At 33.8% G+C, this 12,877-nt stretch overlaps 2 protein-coding genes across 3 annotated transcripts in view; one reads left to right on the plus strand and one right to left on the minus strand.

The window, feature by feature from the left end:
• Positions 1–3,597, plus strand: part of LOC121407049 — a 30,647-nt gene extending 27,050 nt beyond the window's left edge. For both annotated transcript variants that reach the window (XM_041597964.1, XM_041597965.1), the window contains exon 4: positions 121–3,597. In XM_041597964.1, the coding sequence (XP_041453898.1) occupies positions 121–1,418 (1,298 nt within the window). In that variant the 3' untranslated portion in view covers positions 1,419–3,597. The remainder of the gene's footprint in view (positions 1–120) is intronic.
• A 6,972-nt stretch (positions 3,598–10,569) lies between these two features.
• On the minus strand, positions 10,570–12,444 carry LOC121409358 (uncharacterized protein C5orf49 homolog). The gene is made up of 3 exons (XM_041601294.1): positions 12,195–12,444; positions 11,464–11,580; positions 10,570–10,877 (listed from the first exon to the last, which is right to left on the minus strand). The coding sequence occupies exons 1-3, from the start codon at positions 12,345–12,347 to the stop codon at positions 10,719–10,721; spliced, it is 429 nt and encodes a 142-aa protein (XP_041457228.1). The 5' UTR covers positions 12,348–12,444; the 3' UTR covers positions 10,570–10,718.
• Positions 12,445–12,877: the final 433 nt, after the last annotated feature.

Raw genomic sequence — 12,877 nt, forward strand, 5'->3', positions numbered from 1 at the left:
ATGTAACTAGTCAAACCTCTTTGTATACACGGTTCTCTAAGTTTTCCTGTTTTTTTAATTAACCTGGTGTCAAGATGAATTTCTCCTTTGATGATGCTATCTCTTGTAAACTTTTTACAGACTGTCAAGGGCTTGGAAGTGATGGAGTACATCTCTGGGAAGACTCAACTCAGGAATCAACAGACCAATGTACCACCACCACCAGGGATAGCTTTTCACCAATAGACAAAGTGATGGAGGGCGATAAGGTTTTGGATCCTACTGATGTACCAGGAGATGAACAGATGGATACTGTGGATGGTAGTCATCCAGATGTTGCATTAGTGAATGATGTTGACATGATGGATGTAAGTGACTCTTTTAGAGAGTGCAATGATGTTGTGGAAGTTCATGGTGAAAATGGACAAACAGCAGATGATATCACCAATGAAGGGATTGACCATGTTGGTTCATCAGATAGGCAGCAAACATCTACCTTGAGCAGTGCAGACGCAACAGGAGCAGGGGACATGGTCTATCAGGCTAATGTGAATCGGGACGATAGTTTGCAGGATCAGGTGTCAGCTTTGACTGACTGTGCTGACACATTGCAGGAAGCAGTGGTCTCCAAAGTTATGGATTGTGGAGATGGTCCTGTTGCTGACGCCATAGATGCATCACCAGATGCAGCTTCCTCATCATTAGTTTCCACCCCTCTGTCTCACAGTGACTCTATCCCTGCAACAAGTGACATGGATGAACTGTGTAGCAGGCCAGGAGACTCCATACAAATGTTCTACGATGAACTGCAGACCTATTTCTCGTGTTACACAGTGGAAATGAAAGGACGGAAAGGCTTCGGACTGAAGCACTTCTCATGTCCAAAATGCGAGAGGAAGAATCTGCGTGGCAATAACTTGCAAGGTCACTTGGAGAATCACATTGAGAAAAAGGTGGTGGTCACTCCTGTGGATAACATACTTGGCAGCCATGAGAAGGCAAAGTGCCCAGAAGATTCCCAGAGCCTACAGATCTCATCTGAAGCAACAGATGAATTGCAACAATCGGTGACTGACACTCCTGTCACCAGTCATGAGAATACAATGTCTCCAAATGAAACAGAGATACCAGAAGTGTCCAAAGACCATGGCAATACTGTGCAGATGAAATCTGAAAGCCCAAGAGAGGATAAGTCAAATCCTGAAGAACTTGATAATCAGCCAGACATCAAGGCTACGGATGATGCCAACACTATCTACCTCACTGAGGATGAAATTTTTCATAAATATTTCACCAAGGACTTGAATGTGAAAGTCGCATTAGGGTTTGGATGTGAGTACCTTCACTGCAACCAATGTTCTTTTCGAACTCTGACCATCATGGACACGCCTTCTCATATTGGATCGCATATCAAGAAAAAGGTCATTCTAAAGAAATGAAAGAGTAGAAATACATGTATGTTCCGATAGCAAAAATTCTCAATAATGGTGACTTTACCTTGAATGGTACCTGTTCATTATGTTGTGATGCTGATACATTTAGGCTTGTTGAGCACTATGAGCATGGCAGCTACCATTGATGGCAAAGTTACCACTATGATGATTTTATGCAACCAGTCCCTGGACATGATTTTGATTAATCTTTAGATAAAGGAAGGAATGATGGGGTTAATTCTAAGGGGTACTTTCATATTTTCAAAATATTTCTTGTTGAGAGCCATTAACCATTATACAGATTTCATTGAGTGACATGATCATGATCTTTATTTTAACATACATATGGTAACATTAGATTCGATCTTCCTTTTTATCTTCCCAATTGGTTCAATAACTAGTCATGATAATTTTATGCCAAAAGAAATTTGAAATAGCAGACAGGACAACAGTTGGAAGTATTGCATGTTTATTTCTGTTAAGAGTTGTAAACCTCTTTTGTATTTTTATCACATAAATGTGATGTTCTTAGTTCCGAGATGCCTTCTCCCCCCCCCCTTTTTTTTTTGCAGTATTTTTTTTATTAAATAAAAATACTGCAGGTTTCAGAGAAATACTTTTTTTTCTCAGAATTGTGTTATAAAGAATGTCTATTGCAGAAAACTTTCTACCAGAAATCCTTTTTTATTCATCCATCAAAGTATTTTGCAGTTCATTTTAGGAGGTTGGCATTTCTCTTGGTTTGAATAATACCATTCAAAATTTCATATAAAAAGATATTAAAGTTACAATATTATTTTGGTAATTGATGTATTTAATGTGTAAAAGGCTTAGATACATAATGTCTTGAAAATTCATAACTGAAAAATAATGGATTATACCTGTTTTGTTGGAAACTGCTTTGGTAGACTGGATGTGCACTGTAGTAATCAAACCAAGTGTGTGATTAAAAAGTGATTTGAATCTCTGTGCCTTTTGTTCTATTCTCCTTAGACTGGCTTTGTATATATTCAATCAAAATAAATGGTAGCTATTAACGTTTCTCGTGCTATCCACAAATGTGTTTAGATTTTTTGTTTCAGTGGGTTTCCTCTTTATTTTTTGGAATAGATGTTGCACTTTGAACAAACCACTATTATACTTATTTCCTAGATAGTGGTAAACATAATTTTGGTTATTCAAATAACAACAAACCATAAATTTTATAACTAATTTTCTCTTGACAATCAAATTGCACCATCTCAGTCGTGTTCACATGAAATTTTTATTGTAACTTTTCATGTTAACATTTAGTTTTTTTTGTTTTTATTTTTAAACAGGTCTGTGTTTGACAGAAGTTGTGATACTTATTAGCAAAAAATTGTTGAATTTTGATTACTTTGGCCTAACTGAAAAAAAATTAATTGAAGGAGTTGATAAGTGTACTGGTCTTTCAAATAATTAAATGAATATATGATTAATAATTTTTGCTTATCATTTTCCAACGTATAATGAGACTTTCATATTATACATATGATAATGGTTGGTTGAAGAGTTAAAAGGAAGGTTTTAAAAGACACTTCATGTGGTATATGATTGCTATCAGGCACGGATTCCTCCAGATTAGAAGCCGACTATTATACAAAAACGATATGGACCCTGAAATGGAATTGTGTCTACCAGTAATCTGGCTGGATCCGTTCCTGATTGATTTTTGTTTTTTAAAAGTGTTATCAACATAAAATGTTGGATTACCAGGCTTGCACAAGAAATCATCACAAGGATGATGCTACGGCCTCATCCAAAATTAAAGTTTTTTTTACCTGAAGCTTTGGTGAATAGTTCCATTCAATGATAACATTGAGCTATCATCTAATATTCCAGTCTTAAAAAAGTGATTGGAATATTTTCATTTACTGATTCTTTGTGAAGCATTAAATTGTGCATTGGACGATCCTAATCACCATCTTTCAGCAATGCTTTCATTTTTCTTTTCAAAAGGCTTGTTGAAAACTCTGACATAAATGCAGTGATTGCATATACATGTATCAGAAAATTAAAGACAGATATTATTTTCAAAATGTTCAGGCCATTCCCATGCTTGAGTTATAAATCCATACCAAAACCAAGAAAAACACATTTATTTAGGGATCTTGTCCAAACAATTTTGTTCAGTGAAATCTCAAAATCACCCACTAAAACAATTTTTTTTAATCTTATATCATCCACACCATGAGATACACATTCACATGGCATAACATATTGGAATAATGACCAGTAATTTTGACTAGATTTACCAAAACGGAAAAGAGGCTTTAATCAAAATCCAATACTTTTAATACAAGATCTGTCTACTCCATTGTTGTTTTTTATCCATGTCAGTAAAATATTGTACGGGACATTTTTTTCCTTCATACTCTCATTAATCTGTTGCATTGACTGGACACATTTCAGTAAAATTTACTTTTTTTCCGATATCTTCTAAATTTGATATTTGTTTATGTAACCTTAATGCCATTGTTTGTTTCATACTTTATATGAATAGTTTTGTTTATTCTGTTTTATGCTAAAATACTAAAATAGTGTTGCACATATATTCATCTCATTACATGAGTAGAAGTTATCCTTCTTGCCTTAGTACATGTCTTACTCTTTTTTGTTTGGCGTTTCCAATATTTTTTTTCCAAATAATGAAGACAAGCAAGGGTATACTTATAAGTGTATAAGGTTGATACATGAAATTTAACTTGATGTTGTTAATACAAGAATGAGTAGTAGAAATAGTTCATGTTCATTTAGATAATCATTTTATAGTAAAAACATAGCAAATATTATTTTCATGATTTTGAGTCTATTCAAGATACCGGCTCATCAATTAATATGGTTTAAATGATAATACACTGTAATTGATACTAGATTAGATAATCCCTTACTGCCCCAAAAAAAGTAAAATCAAACTTGAATAGATATTGCTTTCTGGAGAGATGTCACTGTATCTCTTTTAGATATATTTATCACATTTAAGAGACTTATGTCAAAATATGAACATCAAAGGAACAAAAAAAAATGAAAAACTATAGCGACTGCTTATGTATTTCCTTTTGTAGTGTGTTTAACATTCCAGAGTGATTTGAAGAGACTTCATATACATGTGTAGAACATCTCATTGTTACTGTTAAATTCAATGTTATTCATGAGAAATGTACATATGCAGGAATTTTCTTTTGCCTTCTGTAGTTGTATTACATAAGTTTTGGAATGTAAATTTTCTTTTGTACCCTGCTACATGTACATAATTTCATATCTTAACATTTGAGTTGCATACCGTACTATTGTTAGAGAGCTGATTTGATTGGCTTGGACAAGATGTTATGGATTTTTTTTGGACCAGTTGTTTGGTTTGATCGAACAAAAACATGTATTTCATGTGAAATTAAAGTCTTGAGGAGCAACTTATTTATTGTTCAAATTGAAATTTTGTGTTTTAGCTGGATTTAGTTGAAATCTTACTATTATCATCAGCAATATCATCATCATAATTATAATAGTATGAATTATGAAAGTAATAATAATGGCATTCATTATGGTATTTTTTTATAATTCATTTACTTACTTTGTTCATCAAAAATTGACCACTCAACCATTTAATATGTCACTGATCATTCAGTTTACCTATAGAATAGATATTTTGTTTTTATGATTGGGAGCTTATTCAGTTAAAGGGAGTACTTCTGGCTGAATATGATTTGAACAAAAGAGTAAAATCAGACAAGCGCTAATTTGGACAATGAATAAAAAAAAGTTGTGATATTTCAAATTTTTGCATTATTTTGATAAACAGGTCTTCATGAATATGCAATGAGTGAGCTGATAATCCTTTTGTATTTTACTATAGGAAATGATGTTTATTAAATTTGTCCTCCAAGATTACATACATGTAACAATAGTATTGTCTTCAGATTTACTTTTCGAGATAACTATAGTTTGCTGATTTGATTCATTACGAGGGCAACATGGTTTAACACACTTATCCATGAAAATGTTAATAGTGATTTCATGCAATAAAAAAAGGAGAGTCGGGCCATGACGTCAGCTCACCTACTGCATATTCGAGATTGCAATTGAAAATTTTTTCACAAACTATTGCAGAACTTTCAAATTCTATAACTAAATATTTAATTATGATAATAGTATGCAACATTTATATAGTGCTAAATACAAATGTTTCTAAGCGATGCATACTATTACTTTGACTTTAGCACGGCTATCCTGATCCGGCTGATCGTAAACTCGAGCATTCAAGGAATTCCTTCCTACCGGGTACATTTACTACACCGGTAAACTGGATGGTTGAGTGGTGAACTTTTTATGAATAAAATAAGTTATCAGAATTTGATGAAATCATCAGCATTTGTTCACTGAATTTTACTCTATTTTGATACAGTATAATTATTTTCACCCTGAAGTACCCCTTTATGGGTATAGACCTACTATTATTACATTAGTATGTCAGATCAATGCACACTTGTTTATCAATACATGCACAGTACAGGCATACAACCAGCATGGATGATTGCCCAGGGGCCCGTTGCAGAAAGAGTTGCGTTTAAACGCAAGCCAAAAAATCAATCGCAAGTCCCAAATGCGCGCTGATGATTGGTTGAAAATGAAGTTACGCATGATTTTTAGAGTTGCAATTGATTGCAACTCTTTCTTCAACGGGCCCCAGATCAAGCAGGGAGTTGAGAAAAGCCCTGTATGTAACTGGATTTATCATTATTATGAATACTCTGTGGGGCTCGAGGGGAAAAGCACAAAATATGACCGCCTGTTGAAATTGTTGATGAAATTTGAAAACTTGCCAAATAACCAGCCAATAATGATTATTCCATAGGAATAGGAGATCAATGAGCACTATTAAGCTCAATTGTGGAATGGTTTTCAGTATACTTCATGTATGGGTATTGTGTAGAGTATTGGAAGGACCGAGATAAAAGTGGATAGAGGTACATTGTAGAAGTGAAATGGAAAGGTGAGAAAGTGGAGGTTTAGGATGTAAAGTAATCTCTTTGGAATGAGTAAAACCAGGAGTGGAAAGCTTGAGTAGTAGGCAGGGTGAGAGGTTTGAGTAGAAGGCTGGTTGAAGTTGTAGGGGTTTTGCTTGAGTGGTTGAGAGAAGACTAGCACGAGTCGGAGAGTGGAGCTGTAGAGCAGGAGAGAAGATGCATTTTGAAAAGAATACTCTACTTTAAGGGATGGTCCAGGCTGAAAGTATTTATAGCTAAATAAACAGAGAATTCACTGAGCAAAATGCCAACAATTTCATCAAAATTGGATAGCAAAGTTATTGAATTTTAAAGTTTAGCAATATTTTGTGAAAACATTCGTGAATATTCATTAAGTGGGCTGATGATGTCACATCCCCACTTGTTCTTGATTTGAAATAAGGTTTATTCAGATTTTTCCTCCAAGAACTAGAAAAATTGGATTGACAACTGATTCAATGCATTTTATTATAAGGGAGACATATTATTCACACAAGTATGAAATAATGAAAAAAATTATGATTTTCTGTAATAACATAAGAAAATGTGACATTATCAGGCCACCTGATGAATATTCATGACGACTGTTTTTAAGAAATATTGCTAAACTTTAAACTTCAATGACTTTATTATATGTTATCCGATTTTGATGAAATTTTCGGCATTTTGCTTAGTGAATTATGTATTAAGATTCATATAAATATCCCTTCAAAGTTAACCTCCACAATCTCACCTTTCCCTTTCACATCTATCTCTCTATCCACTTTTAACTTGGTCCTTCCATGACTTTACACATGATGCACCATAAACGACTTCTGCGATCGGTCATGCTGTACCACCATCATGCAAACCTTCAAATATCATCTAATTATCATGCTTGGTTATTTTTTAAATCAATGAATATTATATTTATGTTTATGGGGGTTAATTTCAGTCCCACATGGATGAGCACACATGTAGCATTTGGTATTGACTTTTAACTTAAAATAGCGATAACACCCAGAGGAAGTTTAATGGACAGTCTGTGCCAAAATAAATGTAAATGAAATTCTAATACCCATGGGCGGAAATACGTTCCCAAAGGTAGGGGAGACCTAGGGCTGGAAAATTTGAAAAGAAAAAAAAGAAAGTTTTCACCCAAATTAAAGATCATTTTAACCCCCAAAAAATTGACTTGAAAAGCAAAAAAAAAAGGTTTTCACCCAAAATTTAAGGTCTTAAGTCCAAATCAAATGTTATTTAAATTATAAATTATGTATTTTCTCCATCATAAAAGACCAAAAATAGTAGAGGGGACATTCGATATTTGTGTCCCCCCTGAGATTTCCGCCCATGCATGTACTTGCCAAAATCAAATCTTTTTTGACATGTTTCTAATAATCTGGTCTAAAAAATACTTCCAATTAGGTGAATATTCAACTTATAAGAGGTCAACTTAGGCAGAGTTACCTGTGTCATCCCATAATTAGAAATTGCTTTAAGCTTCATTGTTCCATTTCAATTAATTTTTCACATTTTTTCCATGATAGATTTCCCCTAAGACATTCCGTGTGACTTCAAAATTACAGAGAATGAATTAAAATTTTGAAAATATAAAGTAATGAAATGTCAGACAATACGTAAATCTGGTGTTTACTTCCTCTGAAATCTAGGGTAAAAATATAATTATCCTTGTTTCAGAGTTTGTATGTTTGTTCCAATGCCACACAAACTTTATAAAGTAAGAGCAATAAGAGATAAATTATTGACTAATAAATCATAACAAATGACAATGAAGTCACAATTACTGATGAAATAAGTATGTTAAATCTCAAAATTAATACTATTTATTGATAAAATTCATTGCATCAAACATGTGAAATATACTATATATACAAATGATAAACAATGTTTTTCTGCACTGACCAGAAAATACATCAAATCTTCGAAGATGAAGTACTAGAAAATAATTAATACTTTAAAAATGGGGAAATTTTATCCAATAAATTATGTGTATTATTAGAACTTGATGAATATTGATAAAATAATTAACTTATAATAGCCACAATTCCAATGAAAGGAATGCATGTATGTATACATGAAAACTTAAAGGGGAATCCAGCCTTGGCCATAAAATGTTGTGTTGGGAAGAAGAAAAATAAATTAAACAGAATGGCGAAAGTTTGAAAGAAATCGGACAAGCAATAAGAAAGTTATAGCTGATTTAAAATTGAGATCACTAATAGTATGTAGATTTCAAATTGGCAACTGGGTAAGTAAATTATGACAAGGGGCAAAGACTACTTTCCCATAGGCCATGTACTTTATTATCAGGGATTTGTGGTTTTCTCCTAAGTACCTATTCCCCTGGGGCAGTAATCTAAATATAATCCCGGTAGTATATTATTTTATGTCCTCATGAAAGAAAAATATAATTTAAAATAAAACTTTTGAGAAAAATGACATTTTAGCCATAATATGTATTGGAGTACATGGAAGAGTAGTCCTTGCCTTACATCACTATGACATCCCATATGCGGCCAATTTGAAGTCTCCATGGGTATAGTGATTACCAATATTTACAACTTTTAAAAATTCATAACTTTCTTGTTGTTTGTCCAATATTGTTCAAACTTTCACCAATTAACTTGTCTGATTTTTCTTTTTCTTATAAAAACAAGTCTTTATTTGGGTTGGATTCCCCTTTAAGATACTTTTTCCATTTTCAACTTTGATCAGATATGATCCTGACCCCCTGAAAAAAAAAACACTTTGACAATCATATTATCCATGCAGCAACATGATTTTTTTGTAATTTTCCATGAATGCAAAGTTCTACATTTTGATGTTTCCTTGATCATATGTATATTCTTACGGTAAAGAAAGTTCTAAATTGACTAATCAAGTGTGGGAAACATTTTTTAAATTTCATGGCATGATAATATGAGATGATTAAGAAAAAAAGTAATCGCATCACATTCACATTATGTCAAATTATTTCATTATGATTTTAAGCCATAACAATAAGTTTTTTTTCTTTTTTAGGGGAGGGTGGAAATATTTACTGAAGAATCGCACAAATTTTCCGAAATTCTGCAGACCCATTTTCCTTATTAATGGTTTGAGATGTGAATCATATCAAATGGAAATTTGGAATATCACACTCTTTCCTATTATGAGATTGAAATGTAAAAGTTACTATCTCCATTATTCAGTAATATAGCTTATAATGCTTATAATTGCTGTAAATAGTGGCAATCAAAAACCTTATTACAATTCCTTATATAACATGAAAAAAAGTTTGAAAGACTCACTTTACACCCAGCTCAAAATGGAATAATACGAGTATTCAGTATGAAAAACTTGACCAAATTTCTACTACCCCTTTCTAGACTGAACAAGGGATGATAGAATACCTTTCCTTAGCAAAGTTTTTCTGTGTATTGTAAATCTAAAATCTGAGGGACATTTCACAGTTTTTTTTAGTGTGAAATATGACAGTGCCAATGCACAAACGATATTGAAAACATTATGTCAATGATGATAACATAGCATATGAGCATAATCTGATACATGCCATGTGTGATAATGTCTTGTATAATACAACTAGGAATTTAAGAATGACATACACTATGTCACAATTAAGTCTTTGTGAAACAATTGTAATTGCCCCCCCCCCCCCCGAAAGAACTACTTACATATGTATGTACAGCATTGTTATTACTTCTTCCGGGGAGGGGGGGTGGATATTCACCTCCAGTATTGGGAGGTACATCATCTAGTTTCTCCAATACATTGAGCTTGATATAGAGTAAAATATCAATAAGTGTTTTTTCAAGAAAAGTACTTCAACTCTTACTTTCACCATCTCCATTACACCAAGAACTTGAGTGTCTGTACCAATTACAGTATTGTTCCGCTGACTTTGGGATGGGAAAAGAGGTGAAAAGTCAGAAATTGATGAATAAACAGTTGATGAACAGGTCTCTCTAGGATCAAATGGTCCTATTTGGGCCTAGATTGAGGACTGAAATCTCCCAGAAAATGATCGAGCCTATAAAAGGGTAATTTATTGACGATTCAGCCTGACAAGTGACAAACAAAAAGGACTCCTTTTCAACTATAAGCTCTTGTTCACCTGAAGAAAGTCAATAATCCTGTGATGTAGTACATGCATAGCATGTATAATGGTGATTTATTGTCATTTCACAAGGTTCAAGATTCAAATCTCTTTGATCTCAAGTAACAGTTTCTTTCAATGAGACTGCATATGATGGCAAAGAGAATCTTGGCAGCACATACATCAATTTTCGCTCTTGGAAATGTTGATCCCTGTTCGCCTGTAGAATTCGGATTTAACATGGCCGACGCGGACGTGAGCACGTCCGGGAGGATCCGCAAACTGGTCCAGCTTATGACCGTAGTTTGATGATGATAAAGTGGGTGTGACTTTCTCCTTCTCCTGAAAGAATGAATAGTAATTTATAATATCTCAATCAAAGACAATCTATACATGTAGATCAGAGTCCCAAGCATAGGTCTATGATTCTCTTCAAGATCATTCCAAATTTGAAGTCATTTTTGTTTCAATTTGAATTTGACCGTTCTCCCTCTCTCTCTGTCTTTCTCTTTGCTTTCTTATTAAAATGCTCGAAGCATTTTTACCCCAAAATATGAAAACTGATTATTTAGCAACAAAATCCACGTGGCAGCATTACATGTTATCTTATTCAATGCACACAAATTCACCTACATCATAGAAATCAACTGTTTTAGACCAATTAGAACTTTTATATCTTTCTTTGAATCTAGTCAATATTGAAAATAGTCTGGCTAATGCAATCATTATTGTTATAATGATAACGACATTAATAAAATAATGAATGCATACTGTACAATAATTTCTCTTTTTTAAGAGTTAAACATGTTTTTCTTACAACAATTACAAAATAAAGAATTTATTATTGGTAAGTGAAGAAAAGGTGAATGGATATGACTCTAGCCTCGGCAAAATGTCTGCTTTTAGATAGATTTCACATCAAAATTACCTCATCATTAACCGTTAGTCCTTTGGATTTGGCGTGTTCCCTGTCGCATCGATGAAGCTTGTTGTTATAACCTTCTGACCAATTGAAAAGTCGATCATATGTGGAATGACCCTTGGGCTGTGATGAAATGGATAACATTTTTATTCATTATAATTCATATCATTTTAATACTTCATAATAACTCATTGGAATTTTTAGCATACTTTTGCTAAATAAATAGGACTGTACACCAAAAGAAATAGTTAACAGTACTTTTAGATTCCAGACACAATATTTTCTTACCACTTTGCTCTTTATTGGAAAATAACAACAGTCAGTAGGCCTACAGCAGTGAATAGGCCTAACTCAGTCTTAGCCACAAAGTTGCACAGAATTTTTCGTCATCAGTTTAATTCCATCTAATTTCCATCAACCCTTGGAAGCACTTAAGTTGAAGTACAGTAGGAATAAACTTAGATTAAGATATACAAAACCAGTTTGCCATTAGGGGCCTAAATCGTTTTGCTGCAAAAAAGAGTGCAAATATCATGATCATATCAAATTGATCACTAAATTTATAGTAATACTCTGTGTACTGACACTAAGCTTCGTAAGCACATATAATACAATCATTAGAAGCCAAAACAACTAACAGAATTACTTAGTATAAATCATAGTAACATTTCCCTTGGCCCATACTCCGACTCACTCCTTTTATCTGAGACAGAGGTCACTGTCAAGTTCTTACTCACCGGCACTTTACTGTTGAAAGCGTTCATCTCGGCAGGGTCATTTCTTTTTGTTGGAACGAAACAAAACGCTGATTTTGCAGCGAGTGGATGTCCATCCTCCATCAAACCAGGGTACTCTTTCAACGTCTTCCTTGGTGCAAGTTCCGAATCCATTTTCCTTTTTTATTATATTATAAAGATTTACATATATTTGTAAGCCTCAAAACAAGTACAGCTGCAGTCGCAAAAAAGCTGGCAAGTGTAAGTGGCATATGCATGCAGCGCAATCTACTTCCGGGTATACACATTGGTTTCCAAGGCACAGATACAACATTTGTTCGTGAATATTCATGACTTTAAGGGATCCGCGTCGCTCATTGGATAACTGCTAAATGGTTGATCTACACCACTAATCATGTACATCGTACAGATCGGTGATCAGCTGATTGATATCTCGTCAAGCTTTATATTATCTCTATGATATACAAGACGTTCTGTTCATACAGAAGCGGATCTAGAGGGGGGGGGGGGGGGTTGGGGGGTTGCAACCCCCCAAAAAAAAAAAAAAAATTCATTTATTATTATCATTATTTCTTTTTGGGGGTAGGGGGGGGGGGGTTGGGCGGACAAATGTCACAGGGATTTGTACAGAAACATCCAAGGCGTCTCTTCTGCCAGTCCATCACATTTGACTGAGATTTGCC

The sequence above is a fragment of the Lytechinus variegatus genome, chromosome 2 (genome assembly GCF_018143015.1).
Source record: "Lytechinus variegatus isolate NC3 chromosome 2, Lvar_3.0, whole genome shotgun sequence".
NCBI lineage: Eukaryota > Metazoa > Echinodermata > Echinoidea > Temnopleuroida > Toxopneustidae > Lytechinus > Lytechinus variegatus.

Bases quoted from the DNA above. Each gene is read 5' to 3' on its own strand.
- LOC121409358 (XM_041601294.1), bottom strand. From the start codon at position 12,347: ATGGATTCGGAACTTGCACCAAGGAAGACGTTGAAAGAGTACCCTGGT. The intron at 11,581-12,194 runs GTGAGTAAGAAC...ATTTCATCACAG, and splicing joins CTTTCAACAGTAAAGTGCCG to CCCAAGGGTCATTCCACATA. The intron at 10,878-11,463 runs GTAATTTTGATG...TCATTCTTTCAG, and splicing joins GACTAACGGTTAATGATGAG to GAGAAGGAGAAAGTCACACC.